This window comes from Rhinichthys klamathensis, unplaced genomic scaffold (assembly GCF_029890125.1).
Source record: "Rhinichthys klamathensis goyatoka isolate OS25496 unplaced genomic scaffold, OSU_Roscu_1.1 h1tg000395l_1, whole genome shotgun sequence".
NCBI classification, from domain to species: domain Eukaryota; kingdom Metazoa; phylum Chordata; class Actinopteri; order Cypriniformes; family Leuciscidae; genus Rhinichthys; species Rhinichthys klamathensis.
Genome location: NW_026606897.1, coordinates 203,284 through 222,394, shown reverse-complemented (window position 1 = coordinate 222,394; position 19,111 = coordinate 203,284). Strand labels below are relative to the sequence as shown.

General features: G+C 43.9%; 1 protein-coding gene across 10 annotated transcripts in view; it reads right to left on the bottom strand.

Moving 5' to 3' along the window:
- col14a1a (collagen, type XIV, alpha 1a) overlaps positions 1–19,111 on the bottom strand; it is a 166,406-nt gene that overhangs the window by 91,148 nt on the left and 56,147 nt on the right. For all 10 annotated transcript variants that reach the window (XM_056234439.1, XM_056234440.1, XM_056234438.1 and 7 more), the window contains 3 exons: positions 7,988–8,120; positions 6,121–6,243; positions 3,261–3,410 (listed from right to left, as the gene is read on the bottom strand). In XM_056234439.1, coding sequence (XP_056090414.1) covers positions 3,261–3,410; positions 6,121–6,243; positions 7,988–8,120 — 406 coding nt within the window. The remainder of the gene's footprint in view (positions 1–3,260; positions 3,411–6,120; positions 6,244–7,987; positions 8,121–19,111) is intronic.

The following is a 19,111-nucleotide window of genomic DNA, read 5'->3' as shown; positions in this document are numbered from 1 at the left end:
ATTTCAGAGGCTCCAGGGGCGTATGGCATCCTCGGTAGCCACAGCGCTGAACAGCTTAATGGCCGAGACACGCTCTTGGCTCCTTCGCACAAACCTGGGTGAGTGGATGCACACCATCTCCTTTTATACCCATATGTTCGGGGGAGTGGTGCATGTAAATTCCACTTGGTTTTTCTCAAAGTATCAGAGGTCTTTAGGGCTCCCAAGTGCAACCACTACTGTCAGTACACAATGTCTCGTTCTCTCCATCAGGGAACAGAGATTACAATAGTAACCAAGACGTTCTTTTGAATTTTCTATTCATCAGGAATTCTGAAAAAGTGCATCACAGTTTCCACAAAAATATTAAGCAGCACAACTGTTTTCAACACTGATGATAATAAGAGTGTTTATTTTCCAGTGACTGGAATAATTTAGGGGTGGCAGTGGCTCAGTGGTTCATGTAGGTTGTCTACAAACCGGAAGGCTGGTGGTTCAATCCCTGGTTCCACCTGACTAAGTGTCAAGGTGTCCATGAGCAAGACACCTAACCCCAGCTCCCGACGAGCTGGATGGCACCTTGTAGCTGACACCGCCGTCAGTGTATGAATGGGTGAATTTGAGGCAAAATGTAAAGTGCTTTGGTGGCCATTGGGTCTGTGAAAGCGCTATATAAATGCAGTCCATTTACCAATAATGGCTGCTGAAAATTCAGCTTTGTCATAACAACAATAAATTACAGATTTAGAGGGAAGCCTTGAGCATTTTTTCTCTAATGTAGCCTCATGTTGTAAAATGAAAAGAAGCACATGTATTACAGTAATGTTAATGAGCCATAGGGTAGTCAGCAGGCTCCTTTGTGATGTAGGCTTAACTTCTCTTGAAACCAGCAGCCCATTTCTGATCTACTCAGATTTCTGTGCGCTACTCTTTAAATAGTGCAATTCAGGCAAAACTAATGGCTAGAAAAACACATCTGAGAGGAAAGTGAGAGGTTTAAACAGTATTTTAACAAATATACTCTCCACTTAAAAGCCACAAATGACGTTAAGCATGTCTTTCTTTATTTTTCTCTTTCTCTTTGTGCAAACCACACAGAATGTGCTGTGTGAAAGAAAACTCATTTGAAAGCAGAAAAATAGGCTTATTTAGGAATTATCACATTTTTGGTCAGCATACCCTTAAAACACAAGCCCAAGCCACAGCACATGGTCCACATTAGTCGCACAAAACAATACTCATCTTTGGAGCTTGTACTTTTTGGAACACAAACACAATTGTGGCCATGTCACACAGACTGAGTCCCACGCATTTTATATGCCAAAAGTAGTGGCGAACCCAAATTCAATTTGTACTGGAAAACATCCATGTGGTGAAACATTGTCCTCCTTAAGCTTTGATATGAGAGCCAGATCCTAAAAAGGAACTACTTATGCAATCAAGCTGCCCATTGAAATTCAAGCTACACAACAGAACATCATGTCAGTCGCATTTGTGACTGGGAGATTTCAGATTAAAATGGAGACTGTGCATAAAACATATTGTTTAAGGTTTTGAATAATGCATGTGACAAGATTTCCTTCTTATATAAACTATTTTAATGAACTATATACATGCAAAAAGGGCCTCTGGCTGATAGTACTAATACAAGGAGGAGGAAATCCATTATTGTGCATTCAATTATTCAAAGGTCAAACAGAAAACGTATGAAAAATTGATGGACCCCATAGAGCAGGCGGTATACAGATATCATCATGTAGGGTGAGATAATATGGGATGTTCCTTAGAAAGCCACGGAGTGTGAATGTAATAATAGTTCATGCTAGAAGCTGGAAGTTTTGTCCGTGCTTAATGGCACAATTCAGGGTGTCATAACATCAGACATGCAGAAGCGTTATGCTCATTTAACCTGAGGTGGCAAATGTCCATTTAGATTTTTGAGTCAAGCAGATTCTGATAAGTGTATATAAATTATAATAATAAAGCAAGGTTATTGTAGGTAAAAAGTTGTTTGTCTAAAATGCTCTGGCAGCAAATAACTATTATTTGATCAGTTGTAATTTTGCCAGGCTACATACATAAATAAAATTTAAAATACTATAATTTAGCTTTTAGTTTGAATTTATATAGTTTGACACCTACAACTTTGCTTGGTTAAATTAATAAAATAACATTTTGACCTCTACTACTACCACTTGATTAACATTTATTACAAGATTTTCTACATAATATATACTTTTTTCTTTGTTCATGTGTTTTGTTCACTTTCAGCACGATTTTATAGTAGTTTGACAGTTGCATATATATTTGTGTGTGTGTGTGCGTGCGTGTGTGTGTGTGTATATATATATAAATATGTATTACATATACTCACACATATACATATACACAAATAAATATATATTCAAGAATCAAACAATAAAATGGTGCTGAATTTGACGTTTAACAATTTCACAATATATTTTAGAACATGTGGTGTGTTCTTAAAGTCAGGATATTGAGAAAATTGTGATTCAATTGGTTGCTTTGAAACATTTGTGCCTCAATGTAACTTTAATAGGAAAAATAAAAACATAAAAAAATAATTCTTAATTAGACAATCTAATTTGGCATAATCTTATTAAATAAAATAAACTAAGTTAAGTTAAATAAACTTTAACACTCATACTTTAACTTGCATAAAATGTCTCAGTACTGTTTACACCCTTGATTGTGTAAGTAACAGGATGAACCCTGATGAAAGATATTTTATATAACCTGCCTTATATATTATGATCTTACAAATGTTGTTCTGTGATAGCAGCCTGTCATTTGCAGACGCAGGTGTTGTAAGCATTTTGTCTGTTTATCTGACTAGACTGAAACAAGACTGTGACTGATAGTGGGATGTTGACACCACGGTGTTCTGATGGATGGCCTCAGCACTCCTCGAGAAAACATAATCTGTTTGCTTTTTGATGAGAATCGCTAAAACAGGTATTACTTTGTGATGTACCTGGCGATATCAAATTTATATGCAAAGGACTGTCATTACTGAAGCTGTCTGTCTGAATGTTGATATATTTGTAGCTGGCTGCCTATCAAAGATCGCCTTCAGGTTTCATTTACAGACAAAAGGGATGGTCCTCGCTAGTCCGCTTACATAGCCATATTATTGTTGTTGCATATTATAATAGAGAAAAAAAAACCTTCTTAGTAAGGAGGAGGCAAATTACTATGAATCTGATGTGATGGTGCAGCAAAATAATGGTGGGCTGTTGGGATAGATTATAAAGACTCACGTGTTTTGCCCTTGGCGGTGAGGGGTTGGCTGGATCCGGTGGTGTAGGAGGCGATGACCTGAACGCTGTACTCTGTGTCACTCAACAGATTGAGGATCAGCAGGGTGTTCACATCATCCCCTACAAACGTCTCTAGAGCCGGACCTGACACTGCGCACAGAGTGCAGACAAGAGATGAAAACAATCTGAGTCAACTTACAGAAAAAAACAACACTTTTTTGGCCTTTTTTCCTGGAAGTACACTTATAATATTAGTCAAGTAATTCAGTTATACAATAGTAATTTTTGCTATTGTTATAATTAAGAATTCCAAATGTAAATGAAAAACACAAGCATAGTTCATTCGTTAAATGGTTATTTTGCCCAAAAATAAAATTCTTTCAGCATTTAGTCATTTTAATGTTGCTCCTGTATGACTGACTTTCTTCTGTGAAATACAAAATTAATCGAAACTTTGAAGAATAGCTCCCTTTTGAGGGGACTTCTATGTGGACGCTCCCTCGCGGAACCCAGTGTCAGATGCACGTGTACAAACACAGCATACAATGGCCGATAGTGCGATGACGTCGCAAGTTGCACCGCAGCATTTAAAAGGGCGCCTGAGAGCACGTCATCAGTTAATTTGTCTTCAGGAAGCCGATTCTTTGAGTGCTGTGTGAAGATGGCAGTTTGTGAAGAAAGGATAGAAGGCAATTCAAGCACTGTGTTCCTCCATGCCCGCAATTCTTAACGCCTGCCGATGGATGCCCGCTCAGCGGTTTCTTCCATGGAAATCAAGGACACGTTGCTCATCAGCGATCACCTGCTCGACGCAGCAAACGCTGAATAAGATGAGCTGATGAAACTTATGACTCGTGCCACAGCCAGACACTCACTAAATTGAGTTTAAACTGGTCCGTCTCAAAGTGCAAGACTGCGGAAGGTCGTTTAGATGAACGATATCTGCGAAGTCTTAAGTGTGCAGCTCTGGTGAGCATTTTCTTTTCCCCAGACCTGCACACTGAGGTGTCCATCCAGCCCACGTGGTCCATTCACCTTCGAGTTATTAGAATGGAGAGGGGCTGAGTGAGGAGGGTTATACTACATATGTATACTGTAGCGCCACAGTCAAACTCAATAGTTGTGATAGTTCTTTCCTTTGCTTCGGCATTTATGAGGTTAATGTGTTGGATTATCAGATATGGAAAAAAGCACGTAGAGAATGCTGCTTTTGTTATTGTTCTGATCTAAGTCATTCGCTGTAATCCTGAATGATGAACTTTGAATAGCCTATAGACCTTATGCACCAGAGAAACAAGGGCGCCGGCATCTTTAGAATAGTGTCTTTGAACTTCCGTTTTTGTGGTCGCTCTGTATATCTCTATGGCATTGCTGTCCAGGAGCAATTAGCGTTTGAAGTGGATTTACTTAATGTAAAGTTAACGAAAGTTATCATGAGGATTGTAATGTTTAAAGCAGATGTCTTAACAAATGTCAGTAGACCGGGAAGATTTTTAAAACGAGCCGTTCATTCATAAATAGGCAAGATCGCTGTGAAAATACAGACCGGAAGACAAAAGGCAACGAGCGGAGCGCTGAAAAGGGGCGTGGCTACATAAGGTCTATAAGTATGACAGTGTGACAAACGATCAGTTCATCCATCCAAAATTCCATTTACAGAAAATCCTGTAATTCATCCTTTGTCAATTATAACTGTGGTAACTCCAAGTACTTAAACTATATTTTCCACAACCAAGACTTATGTAATTAACCATATGGCATAAATAGCAAATGTAATTCACATAAATGTTTCACATTGTTGACAAATGTTTCAACTATGTAACGAGATATTTGTCAACATCGGAAGTTTAAAAAAAAAATCCAAACGTGCAATGGCGGGGACGTTGAAAATCATTTGAATATGGAAAACTACCCAATCGTAGCAGTGGGCGTTTACTTCCAAGTCTTGAATGTGGCACGTCCATCAAAACGGAGTGTTCGAAAGACAGGGTCAAAAACAGCGTAGGAAATAGCTTCGAAATTACTTCTAAATTCGTATGTTTATGTAAAAATCCTCATTATGGACCTCATTATAAAATGTAAAAAAAAAAAAATGCAGTTCATGACCCCTTTAAGAACACACTTCAAAACTAAAGTGATGTTTTCTGGCCGTCATAAACTAAACATCGCCAATGATGTGATGCCTCCAGATTGGATGGATCTCACAGACAGAAAATTACAATCATAGCATTACACTATAACCATCACAAAGAAAAAGGGAAAACTAAATGTGAAGCAAAACGAGAATAAGCATACCCTCCCCTTTAACTACACACACACAAAGACACACGGAAAATGAGCTCCGGACAGTAGAAATGACCAGTGGTGGGATGAATTATTAGCAGCTGTTAGGAACAGTTTGAAAGGGCATTAAATGTAGGTGGAGAAGCCATTACTCTCCACCACAGATGGGAGTTTAAGATAATATAATGGAATAAAGGAGTTTATTGGGCTGGACTTCAGTGGAAAACAGAGAAGAGTGGTATTTTTTGTTCCCTCTTGTGTGCTGCGGCTACATTACAGCTTCTGTTTACAGTTAAATCTCAGACTGCAGATGGAAGAACGGTCATTTTCAGAACAGCAGATGTGGAGTCAGTATCTTTTCCACCTACCAATGCCCTTTCAAACTGCTCGCAACAAGCTGCTAATAATTCATCCTACCATCCTATATATGTTTAGAGAGACTCAAAACTTTTTTGCTAAAGTTATTTTCATACCTTCTGTATGTCTGGAATTTAAAACTGAATTATGTAGCACTTTTACATGGGATTGTGCAGACATCCATATGTGTGTGTGCGTGTGTGTGTGTGCGCATACATACCAGAGATAGGCTGGTAGATGACCCTGTAACCCATGGTGGGGAACTGAGGGCCGTCCCAGCTGATGCGGAAGCGATTGTACCATTCATCAGACACCCTGAGGTTACTAGGACCAGAAAGTGGTACTAACCAATCAGAAGACAGAAGATGATTAGCTTTTGCAATGTGGTCATTTAAAGTCAATTACTGTTAATGTCAATTGAACTTCATATTAATGTAGCACATGTGATTTAAATGGTACAACAAACTGTATCATAAAAATGTTTATATATATATATATATATAAAACGTTAATTTATTATATTAAATTAATATATAATTACTATATATTAAATTAATTAAAAAACTACCACTGAAAATGTTAAATAACAAAAACTATATCATTAAAATGTTTATGTATAAAAATAAAATAATGAAATAATATGAAAATAACTATTAAAATATTAATTTACTTTATATAGTAAAAAATAACTATTTTCTATTTTAAAATATTTTAAAATCGGAGTAATATTTTTGTGGAAACCGTGACACACATTTTAGGATTCTTTGATGAATAGAAAGTTCAAAAGAACAGCATTTATTTAAAATGATTTGTAACAGTGAAAACTTCATTTTTGATCAATATAATGCATCCTTGCTGAATAAAGGCATTAGTTTATTTTATTTTTTAAATCTAAACTTTTAAATGGTAGGGAAAAAATTAATAAATCAATGCATTGGTTCAACCCTGAATTCCCAGCATTCTCATAAAAAAGTCTGTTTTCGCATAATTACTACTCCTCACAGAGAATATCACCCCACTGATAATTAATTCAACCTCGAACTCAATCAGAAACAAGTGCAAAGGTTTTCCAAGGCAACTAGCAGACACTGATCTCAAGTTCAACATGAGGTGACATTAGCATCTCTAATCAGAGAATGGGTTCTAATTTGAAGAAGATGACTGGGAGAAAGCTGTAGAAAATCAATCCCATCAGAGTAAAGCGAGCTGGTTTGATCAGTTCATTAGTGTGGGAAGACCAGGGCTGGAATGGATAATACTCATCATGCTTATTATTGGATCAAATCAATACTATTCAATCTGCTAAAGAATGTGTTTCATGAGACTGCAAGACTGACCATCTAACTTCAAAATGCAGTGATGATAAACTATCTCAGAGCTGTGGTGTAAGAGGATCTATTTCTAGCTCATATATGGTGCATAAAAACAGCAGGTACATGGTTTATAAGACAAACAGGAAATTAGCAAGAGTTCAAATTGAAGTGAGAGGAAAGGTTTCAGACCCCACTTTAGAGTCATAATACAGCCCATGAGAACAACAAAATAACATGGAGGTTCACTGAACTTAAAAAATGGGTTTTTAACAAGTGATTAGTTAGATTAGAAGTGAATCTGCCTCAGGAAATGGCAAGACTATCACTCTGCTTTGAGGTCAAATTAATTAACTCACTGAAATCTATAACTAACATGTAACCCATTGAGATTACGCTCCTGTTAATACATTAACTGGCACAGTCTTGTATTTTTACCCGATTTATTAAAACAGGATGAAAAAATAATTTATTCCAACCTGGGAATTGAACACAGACCGTTATGCATAAACTAGACACTAAATATTTCTAATGCTGCATAAGAACATGCCAAACATTTAGCAAGGGTGAATTGTGTACATTTTTAATATTTGAAATTATGGCTGTGTGTTATTGAAGTATTCATTTTATGATTTCTAAAATAAAGTAAAAGGAGCTCAAACTCAAAATCGATGCCATGTAATTATGCCAATGTAATATGCAATTAGCCCATATGAGAGATGCAATAATGTATTTAATTTACTATAACTCCAGAGGCATTTGTTCGCTCACACTCACATGTTTTGCCGGAAGAGGACTTTGATAGTGCAGTGGACTCTTCATCTGCATAAATAGGGGTCACTGTGATCGTGTACCTTGTGTCTGAGAGGAGAGGTTGCAGGATCACGCTTTTGTTTCCCGAGACTAACACCTGGAGGAGAGCAGAATATTCAATACCAGACAAGCATGGTGTGTGTGTTGATGCATTGTGCAGTCTCTGGTAGGACCAAATGTCCTTGAAGTCTCTGTGTGGAAAATGGCTTCATAATGGAGGAAAATGTACAAAAGTATCATGCAGAAATGGTGAATGTTTAGTATTAGGGTAAGTATATAACATTTTTTATTAGCTTCATTTATAAACAACAGAATTCAGTGGGATGCCCCATCATCATACAGTATAAAAACAAATGTGTGTATATACAGTGTTGTAAAAGTAAGTACACCTCAGAGAGTTTAGTCTTTTTATCAATATATATGGGCATATCGATACTGGAACTTTTGACATTATCAAAAGTATGGACGGTATCAATTTAACCAATTACACCAATGTTTACTTTGAAGTCTTTTATCCAACATACACTAATGTTCAAAAGTTTGGGGTCAGATTTGTATTAAATTTTTTTGAAAGAAATACTTTCTTTCAGCAAGATTGAATTAAACTAATTGAGTTTGACTAGAACAACTTTTCTGAAGGAACATGTGACACTGAAGACTGGAGTAATGGCTGCAATTTTTTTTTGTTGCTTTACCAACACATAAATAAATTACATTTTAAAATATTTTTAAGAAATAAAACAATTATTCTAAATTGTAATACTATTTCATAATATTACAGTGTTACTGTATTTTTATCAACTAATGGTGAGCATAAGAGACTTCTTTCAAAAACATTAAAAAAAATATTACTGACCCCAAACTTTTGAACTGTAGTATAAATATCTATCTATAAATATCTAATTCAATATATCTTTGGCAGTTATAATTTCTTGTAGATGTTTCTTATTATTGTCCATCAGTCTCTTTCATTGATCGTACAGCTATTTTGTAGTATTGCATTCTGGATTTTGGACACGATCATGCAGAAAGGTCCATCTACAGTTTGGTTTTGGCTTTTTTTTTTACAGTTGACTTTAAGCACTATTTGGTATAATGGGATTCATAGTTGATGTTATGACATTATTTCCAGCCCCAAAGCTGCAAAATACCCTCGAATCACAACACTCCCACTACTGTGCTTGTGGGAATGAGTTTCTCACTCTCAAATGCTCAAATCTTTCCTTTGACTCATTTGTCCAGAAGTCCTTTTTCACGTAGGTGTTGAATGGCAAACTTAAAAAAAAAAATTGGTGAGCAGAGGCTTCTTCCTTTCTGACCCATGTAGACTAGATTTGTACAGTCTTTTTTACAGTCTTGTTTAAATGGCTTTAAATCCATTTTTCAGACTTTTTTTTAAAAGACAACTTTTCTTCCGAGGTGCTCAGGCACCTGGTTGTAATATTAAACACTTGACATATAGGGCTCTATCTTGCACTCGGCGCAAATGACTTTGTACACTGACGCATGTATCATTCCTATTTTGCACCCGCGCAAAGCGGACTTTTCCCTCCACAGACGCACGTCGGTTAACTAAGAAATACACTTGCGCTCCCCGGGGCGGTTCAGCGCAAAGAGGAGGCGTGTTCCGGCGCAAACTTTCCCTCATGTTATTTTGCTGTTCTATAAAACAATTGCGCCACTGACCAGAAAAAACCTAGTCTAAAGTCAGTGGCGCGTTGCGCGTTGTTCATTATGCTATTTTAAGCGCGCATGCTTGGCCATAATGTAGCGGGTGCACAACGCGCATACACTTTGATTATCTCATCAACACAGATGCAGCAGTTTTTATTTTTGCAAATCATACATTATAACGTCTCGGTTACATATGGTAACCCTCGTTCCCTGAGGGAGGGAACGGAGACGTAGGTCAGACTGACCAATAGGAATCTCGCTAGAGAGGCCAATCTACTTCGAGTGAAACTAAAACAAGCCAATGCACATTGGCATGCAATCATTTGCATCAGCTGCGCGTCCTCGTCAGCGCGGGTATTTAACAGCAGCTGTTATGATTGCACGCTAGTTTTTTGCTGAGGAGCCAAACCTGAAAAAGCTGGCCGCCCCAGCGGGCGGCAGCAGATGTGGCGACGGGACCTACGTCTCCGTTCCCTCCCTCAGGGAACGAGGGTTACCATATGTAACCGAGACGTTCCCTATCGGTCAGTCACTACAACGTAGGTCAGACTGACCAATAGGAATCCCTACCAAAGCGCCACAGCTGCTGCACCCCATCCAGCGCCCCATGCAAGCCTCTACACCTTCTTGCCTAGAAGGACGATAGGAGGAGGCTACACACAGAGTGTATCTGTCACTGTTGTTCCGTAATAACCCATACAGTGAGATTATTGGATAACACTGGGAAAGCGTGCCCTTCAGTTAGGAAGGAGGACGCTGCGGAAGCCACTTACTTCAAGGAGTTATGTGGGGAATACATATGGACTAGCCCGAAGGCTGTACTACATATGAGATAGTGGGTGACTTAGCCCAAGGGAAAGACACGGGCTTCCGTTAGGAGCAGCCGTGGAAAATATACACATATGGGATCCCCGTAGGGTCACACATATGGAACCCAGCCCAGATCCGGTTCTCAAGGATTCAGCGGATAAAGGCCTGGCACCTGGACGCTCCGCCATGTCCGGGCCGAGGGGTTTTTGGAGGACTCAACAGGTTTTTCACTCTGGAGCAATAAGGGTGCACAGTAGGGTGCAGCAAGCCGACAGAGCCGGGCCTCTCGGTGCTTCTACCCGTTTAGGGTGAGAACACGGGAGGAGACCGGCTCTACACGTAGGCTATAATATCTAGCGAACGTGTTAGGTGTCGCCCAGCCCGCAGCTCTACAGATATCTGTTAGCGAGGAGCCACGTGCCAGCACCCAGGAGGATGCAACGCCTCTCGTGGAGTGTGCATGCAACCTGAGCGGGCAGGGCACGCCTTGAGCTTGGTAAGCCAAGGCGATGGCATCCACTATCCAGTGGGCCATCCTCTGCTTGGAGACAGCCTTTCCCCTCTGCTGGCCTCCATAACAGACAAAGAGCTGGTCTGAGGTCCTGATGCTTTGAGTTCTGTCCACGTACATACGCAGAGCGCGAACGGGACAGAGCAAAGCCAGGGCTGGGTCTGCCTCCTCCAAAGGCAGCGCTTGCAGGTTCACTACCTGGTTTTTGAAGGGAGTGGTAGGAACCTTGGGCACATAGCCAGGCCGGGGTCTTAATACCACATGGTTGTCACCCGGCCCGAACTCTAGGCACGATTCGTCGACCGAAAATGCGTGCAGGTCTCCTACCCTCTTGACAGAGGCCAGTGCAACCAGTAGCAAAGTCTTCATGGAAAGAAGCTTTAAGTCTACTGACTGCAGAGGCTCAAAGGGAACATCCTGAAGTGCTCGAAGCACCAGGGGAAGATCCCAAGAGAGTATGGAGGGGGGTCGAGGAGGATTTAATCGTCTCGCCCCCCTAAGAAACCTGACGACCAGGTCGTGCTTCCCCACTGTTTTGCCATCTACGTGGTCGTGATAAGCTGAAATAGCTGCAGCATGTACTTTGAGGGTGGAGGGAGACAGCCTTCGCTCCAACCCTTGCTGCAAGAAGGAAAGCACAGACCCTATCGAACATCTCCGGGGGTCTTCTCGGCGAGAAGAACACCACTCGACGAACAGGTTCCACTTCAGGGCGTAAACACGTCTCGTGGACGGCGCCCGTGCTGAAGTGATGGTGTTAAGTACCTCAGGGGGTAAGTCACCTAGAACCTCCGCGTCCCGTCCAGGGACCAGACATGGAGTTTCCAGAGGTCTGGACGCGGGTGCCATAGGGTGCCCCGTCTCTGAGTCAGAAGATCCTTCCTCAGAGGAATGGGCCAGGGAGGGACTGTCCCAAGGAGCATGAGTTCTGGGAACCAAGTCCAGGTGGGCCAATAGGGAGCCACCAGAAGGACCTGCTCCTCGTCCTCCCTGACTTTGCACAGTGTCTGTGCAAGTAGGCTCACTGGGGGAAACGCATATTTGCGGAGGCCCCGGGGCCAGCTGTGTGCCAGTGCGTCCGTGCCGAGTGTTCCCTCGGTCAGGGAGTAAAACAGCTGGCAGTGGGAGGTCTCTGAAGAGGCAAACAGGTCTACCTGAGCCTCTCCGAACTCTCTCCAGATCAGCTGAACCACCTGGGGGTGGAGTCGCCATTCTCCCGGAAGCACAGCTCGTGATAGCTCGTCGGCCACACGGTTGAGCACGCCAGGGACATACATGGCTCGAAGCGACCTCAGACGCTTCTGACTCCAGAGGAGGAGATGGCGGGCGAGTTGCGACATGCGACGGGAGCGTAGACCACCTTGTCGGTTGATGTACGCCACGGTCGCAGTGTTGTCCGTACGGACCAGCACGTCCCTGCCCCGTAGCGGCCTTTTCAGGCGGCTCAGAGCGAGATGTACTGCTAGCAACTCGAGGCAATTGATGTGCCAATGCAGTTGGGGAGCCGTCCACACCCCTGACACTGCATGCCCGTTGTACGTGGCACCCCAGCCGGTGGCAGAGGCATCTGTGAAAACCACAGCATGCCTGGAGACCTGTTCCAAGGGGACTCCTGCCCGAAGGAACGAGAGGTCTGACCACGGGCTGAAGGTCTGGCGGCAGGCCGGTGTGATTGCCACCCGGTGAGTGCCATGATGCCACGCCCATCTCGGGACTCGGCCGTGAAGCCAGTGCTGAAGCGGTCTCATATGAAGCAAGCCGAGCGGAGTTACCGCTGCTGCCGCTGCCATATGCCCCAGGAGCCTCTGAAAAAATTTCAGTGGGACCGCTGTCCTGCCTTTGAACGTGTTCAAGCAGTTCAGCACCGACTGAGCGCGCTGCTCTGTGAGGCGCGCTGTCTGTGCGACCGAATCCAACTCCATACCGAGAAAAGAGATCCTCTGCACAGGGGCGAGTTTGCTCTTTTCCCAGTTGACCTGAAGGCCCAACTGGCTGAGGTGCGTGAGCACGAGGTCCCTGTGTTCGCATAACTGATCTCGAGAGTGTGCTAGTATAAGCCAGTCGTCGAGATAGTTGAGGAGGCGAACGCCCTGTTCTCTCATGGGAACAAGGGCCCCCTCCGTGACTTTCGTGAAGACACGGGGAGACAGGGACAGCCCGAAGGGCAGGACCTTGTACTGATATGCTCGACCCTCGAACGCAAAGCGCAGAAACGGCCTGTGTCGAGGAAGAATCGAGACATGAAAGTACGCGTCCTTCAGGTCGATCGCTGCAAACCAATCTTGGGGACGGATGCATCCGAAAATGCGTCTCTGCGTGAGCATTTTGAACGGTAGCTTGTGGAGGCTCCGATTCAAAACTCGCAGATCCAAGATCGGTCGTAACCCACCACCTTTCTTGGGTACAATGAAGTAGGGACTGTAGTGCCCTGACCTCATATCGGCTGGAGGGACCGGCTCTATCGCGTCCTTCGCCAGTAGGACTGCGATCTCCGCACGCAAGACATGGGCATCGGCTGCTCTCACTGTAGTGGAGTGGATGGCCCGAAACTTGGGGGGACGCCGGGCGAACTGAATCGCATAGCCGAGCCTGATGGTCCGAATGAGCCAGCGAGACGGACTGGGGAGCGCTAACCAGGCTCTCAGAGACCGTGCAAGCGGGACCAAAGGGACTGTAGGCGTACCCGGAGTGGGGCAGCGAGGTGGAACACAGGGACGTGGCTCGGGAGGCTCTCTCTGGGAGGCGGCCCGTAGCAGGGTCTGTGTGTGCTGTGCAGCACTTACCTGGTTCCACGGGGCAGGAGGTGCAGGAGGCGGCTCGGTGGCGTTCTCGAACTGCACACTGCTGCTCACTGGCGACAGAGGAGGCGGATGAGAGTGGTGAGGATTCTGTCCTCCCACTGCTCTCCGGGTCCTCTTCGGACCCAGAGATGGTAGAAACTGCTCTTTTATTGAAAATTTGGGTACCGCTGGTTTTGAGGCCAGCGGCGGAACACAAACAAAACGAAACACAGGATTTTCCACCCGGCCCTCTTCCGGGGGAGGGAGCGATGCAGTCATCGTCTCCTGGAGAGCAGTCCCTTCCATCTCCGGGTCGCCCGTCCTAGGGCCGCTTACCCCTGGCTTTGCCGCCCCTCTTGGCGGGGGCCTGGACGGGCGGGGCGCCCTGCCTGCGACTGGCTCCACGGCGCCGCTTAGGTGGAGGCTGCTGCTGTGGCACGGGAGCAGGGGCAGACGCAGGCGGACGCCCTCGGCGACGAGCAGACTGAGGTGCCGCGGGCGGCGGGGTGGAGGCAGCAGCTGGCCGCCGCGGCAGGATGTGTTTGATGGCCTCCGTCTGCTTTTGTACAGCCGAGAACTGCTGGGCGAAGTTCTCGACCGCGTCGCCGAAGAGGCCGGTCTGGGACACAGGGGAGTTGAGAAACCGGAGTTTGTCAGACTCCCTCATGTCAGCCAGACACAGCCAGAGATGGCGTTCCTGGACCACCATGGTGGACATCGCACGACCCACCGACCGCGCGGTCACCTTCGTCGCACGAAGCGCGAGGTCCGTCGCGATGCGAAGTTCCTGAAGAACTTGGGGATCATGACCACCCTCGTGCAGGTCCTTCAGTGCCTTGGCCTGATGGACCTGCAGCAACGCCATGGCGTGCATGGCAGAGGCAGCTTCCCCACAGGCCTTGTAAGCCTTGCCGGTTAAATCCGACGAGTACTTACAGGCCCGGGAAGGGAGACACGGTTCTCCACGCCAAGTGGAGTTAGGGCACAGTTGCATAGCAACGGCCCGTTCCACTGGCGGGATGCGCGTGTATCCCTTAGCTGCCCCGCCATCAAGGGTGGTGAGGGAGGAGGAGCCACCGGAACGGTTTCTGGCAGTAAAAGGTGCCGTCCACGTTCCCGTAAGCTCCTCATGCACTTCCGGGAAGAAAGGCACTGGGGTGGGTTGCTGAGAACCAGCGCGCGCCACCCCGAGATACCAATCATCCAACCTCGAGGGTTCGGGACACGGTGGAGGATTCCACACGAGCCCGACCCCGTTGGCGGCCCGGGAGAGCATGGCCATCATCTCCGGGTCCGTCTCAGGCACCGCTGGCACCCCCGAAGGAGGCAGCGGTGCCGAGTCGTCGTCCGCAGAGAAGTCTGACCCACCCTCCGATGCAGCGATCGACATCTGGTCACTGGGAGCCCCAAAGGAGACAACCGGTACACACCTCGAGGATGGTCCAGCTTTCTCCAATGGAAGCTCAACTGGCTGCGGAGCATGAGAGGGGTGAGGGCTCCTAGGGGGTTGGTTCCCCGAAGGAGACGCGCTCACCGTGATCCTCAGGTCACCCGCGCCCCCGCCCGAAGCAACCCTCTGAGGAGGATTGGAACGAGGCAGAGGCACGGGGACTCCGCCCCTTTGCAGGAACAGGAGTCTCGACCGTAGCTCCGCGATGGTCATCTTCCCACAATGGGTACATGACTCATCCACAAACGCTGCCTCAGCGTGTTCAATGCCCAGACACACGAGGCAGCGTTTGTGACCATCCTGTGAGCCCAGGTAACGACCGCATCCAGAAACACACAAATAGAAAGTCATCTTTTTCTTTTTAAAAGACGCTCTCTATTTGTGTAAGCTCTTTTAGGGACTGCTCTCACTGGTGCTGAAACACGCAGGGGAACAGTCACTGCGAACACAGACAGGAATGTGCACCTGTCTGTGCGCGATCTCTCTCTCTCTCTCTCGCTGTCTTACCAGCTGTGAAAACAGCTTTTGAGCGCTCGTACGGCGCACCTTACCAGCTGTTACAACAGCTTTTTGGTTTGCTCAATACCACAGACAGGAGAGAGAAAAAGACGACTGTTCGCGCTGCCGTGCTGTAACGCCCGCACCGGGAAGGAGAGGTCCAAAGAAGAGGCTCGCTTAGTAACACTCTGTAGGTTTAACATGAAGCGTTTGGCTCCGAAGCAAAAAGCTAGCGTGCAATCATAACAGCTGCTGTTAAATACCCGCGCTGACGAGGACGCGCAGCTGATGCAAATGATTGCATGCCAATGTGCATTGGCTTGTTTTAGTTTCACTCGAAGTAGATTGGCCTCTCTAGCGAGATTCCTATTGGTCAGTCTGACCTACGTTGTAGTGACTGACCGATAGGGAACAAGGAAAAATATTAACACATGAGGGAAATCATTGTGGTGTCCATGAAAATTTAGTTTTTTTTCCTCCCACGCCTGTTTAACCGACGCTGATTTGTATGGGGATGGGAGAAACCCACCCACGATAGATAGATAGATGGATAGATAGATAGATAGATAGATAGATAGATAGATAGATAGATAGATAGATAGATAGATAGATAGATAGATAGATAGATAAGTCTGATTTGAACGTTGAATTTCTTGTTATTTCTGCATGCATTCTACTTCAGACAGTCAATAAACAGTGCCGTCTGAGGGTGTTTGCATGAGGGTTTATGCCATAGTTTACAGGTGCACGCAAAACACGCAATACAACGTCACTTCTCTGTCTTTCACGGTCCTGACAAGAACGTCGGTCTCCTCGGCTGTGAACCGCTCCTGACGCGCGCCTGGTGAATCCGCCGTTATAATAGCAATCCGCCATGCAACATGCGCACCTGCTCTTAAAGGGAATGTGAGATGACGCTCTGATTGGTTTATTCCACGTTACGCCCAAACCACACCTATGAATAATGAAGCTACTTCAGACCAACCTCTTTTAGATTTGCGCCAGGCGCAAGAGGCATTTATCCCGCCGGGAAAATAGCAACAGCGCCGGGATCCGCCCACAAAGTTACTTGCGCTTTGCGCTTTGACACTTGCGTTTCAGATCGTTAAAATAGGGCCCAATGTAGTGATAAATGTACTTTCTCAACTGGTGGGTTAAATGTACACTTTTCGTGGGGTGCACTTACTTTCTCACAGCTCGGTATATAAGAGGAAGAGGAACTGCTAGTGTATTTAAGGAGTGACTGTCAAGGGCAAAGAAAACGCCAAACGGTAGCTAAACAATTCCAAAGGCTTCAACAGTTTTCTTCATCCAAATATTTGTGCGTTTGATCAGCTCTGATGAAAGCTATTCTGAGTATAAGCCAAAAGATTAGAAATCTGTGTGTACTGAACTTTAGGGAGCTGGATGGAAATTAAGAAAGCCAGCACTCAGCTCTCTAGCCAGCATCCAATCACTGCAGTCATTCACCACAGACACACCATTAATCACACACGCACACACACACACACAATCATGGCAGTCCATTGCTTGTTGATAATGAAATGTTGGGTTGCATTATGTGGAGTGGCTTCCTCTGTGTGAGTGCACTATCAATGAATAGACTACAAACAAGTCAAATGAAGTAATTTAGAGAATCTTACCATGCAAATATTAAGAGGTTGCTATGGACAACAAATTTTAAGGCTTCAAATTTCCAATACTTTAAATGTATGAGTTTTACGTTTAAAATTAAATGAAAGGATTTTTGAATATACAGTCATGGCCAAAAGTTTTGGCAGTGACATACATTTTGTGTTTCGGTGCACTCAGTAATTAATACAGTTTTACACAAAGAATCATTTTATTTTTAAAAAAGATACACTACCATTCAAAAGTCAGTAAGATTTTCGTATACTCACCAATTCTGCATTTATTTGATCAAAAATACAGTAAAAATAGCAATAATGTGAAATATTATTACATTTTAAAAAAATCTAATTCTATTTGAGAATATTGTAAAATGCATTTTTTTCCTGTGATGGCAAAGATTAATTTATTTTATTATATATTATTTTATATATATTATATATATTATTTTATAATTAATCCAGTCTTCAGTGTCACATGATCCTTCAGAAATCGTTCTCTAATATGCTGATTTGGAGCTCAAGAAACATTTCTTCTTATTATCAATGTTGAAAACAAATGTGCTGCTTAATAAACATATTGTGGAAACCATGAAATTAATATAAAGTTCAAAAGAACAGCATTTATTTGAAATATAAATCTTTTCAATCAATTTAATGCATCTTTGCTTAATTAAAAGTACACTGTAAAAAAAATGACATGACCATGAAGTCATGACAACATGTTTGTCAGTGTAATGTAATTTAAGTTGAAATGACTTGCACAGTCAAGTTAATTGTACTTAAAAATTTAAGGCACCAAGTTTTTGTTTAGTGTAGAAATAAAAAATCTTACTGACCCCAAAATTTTAAACGGTAGTATATGCTGAAAATCACGTACAATTTTAACTTCCTTTGATTAGTCAGGTCTGGGACTCCAAGTTGAGGCACTCTCCTGTTATTCAGTGCACTGTCCTTCAGAACAACTCTTATTAGCGGAACTGTCCACCAGTCTGTGGTGCTGAAACCTGAATGCAGGAGATGGTCTTTCTTTTTAGACTTTGCTGGAACTTTCCCTCAAATTAGGTGTGTTCTCCTTTATCATCCCTCTTAGATGTTCTCTCTCTACTTCTCACATTTTGCTCAGTGACCTAAATGGCACCTGAAAAGATAATGGAATTTCTTTTTTTCCAGTCCCATCTCCTTTATCCATCTCCTTTATAGCTTGACCCCCCATGATTCTCCAGTACAATTACAAGCCAAGAGAGGTCGATATTCTGTACAGTCAGGGGCGACAAGTCACCACAGAATCTGAGAGTAACTTTACGCCATGAAAGATTTAAACCGTGCCAGACCAAGGCTGTGGCAAAGTCAGCCAAATACCATGGAAAAAAAACATATTCACTGAATTCACTCCTGCAATTCATCAATGTATGAGTATACACTGCAGGAATCACTGCAGAATAAGACAAGAGGGGTTTCCAGTACAGGGACATGCATTTAAAAAGATCACTTTGAGCAAGACGTGCCCTTGCAACAGACAACACTGCAGCAGAGCTGCATCAATTCAACTTCACTTACCCGGAGGAATATGATAAGCCTGGAGTCTAACAGCACAGAGGTAATACATTTTTCCGTTATATTTTTTATAGCACAAGAGAAATATAGGTAGCTTTATGAAATAACAGCCTCACTGGGACACAAATAAGACAAGTGTATGTTGCCCGCTTTATGCACTCTAATATGGAGAAGAGAGAG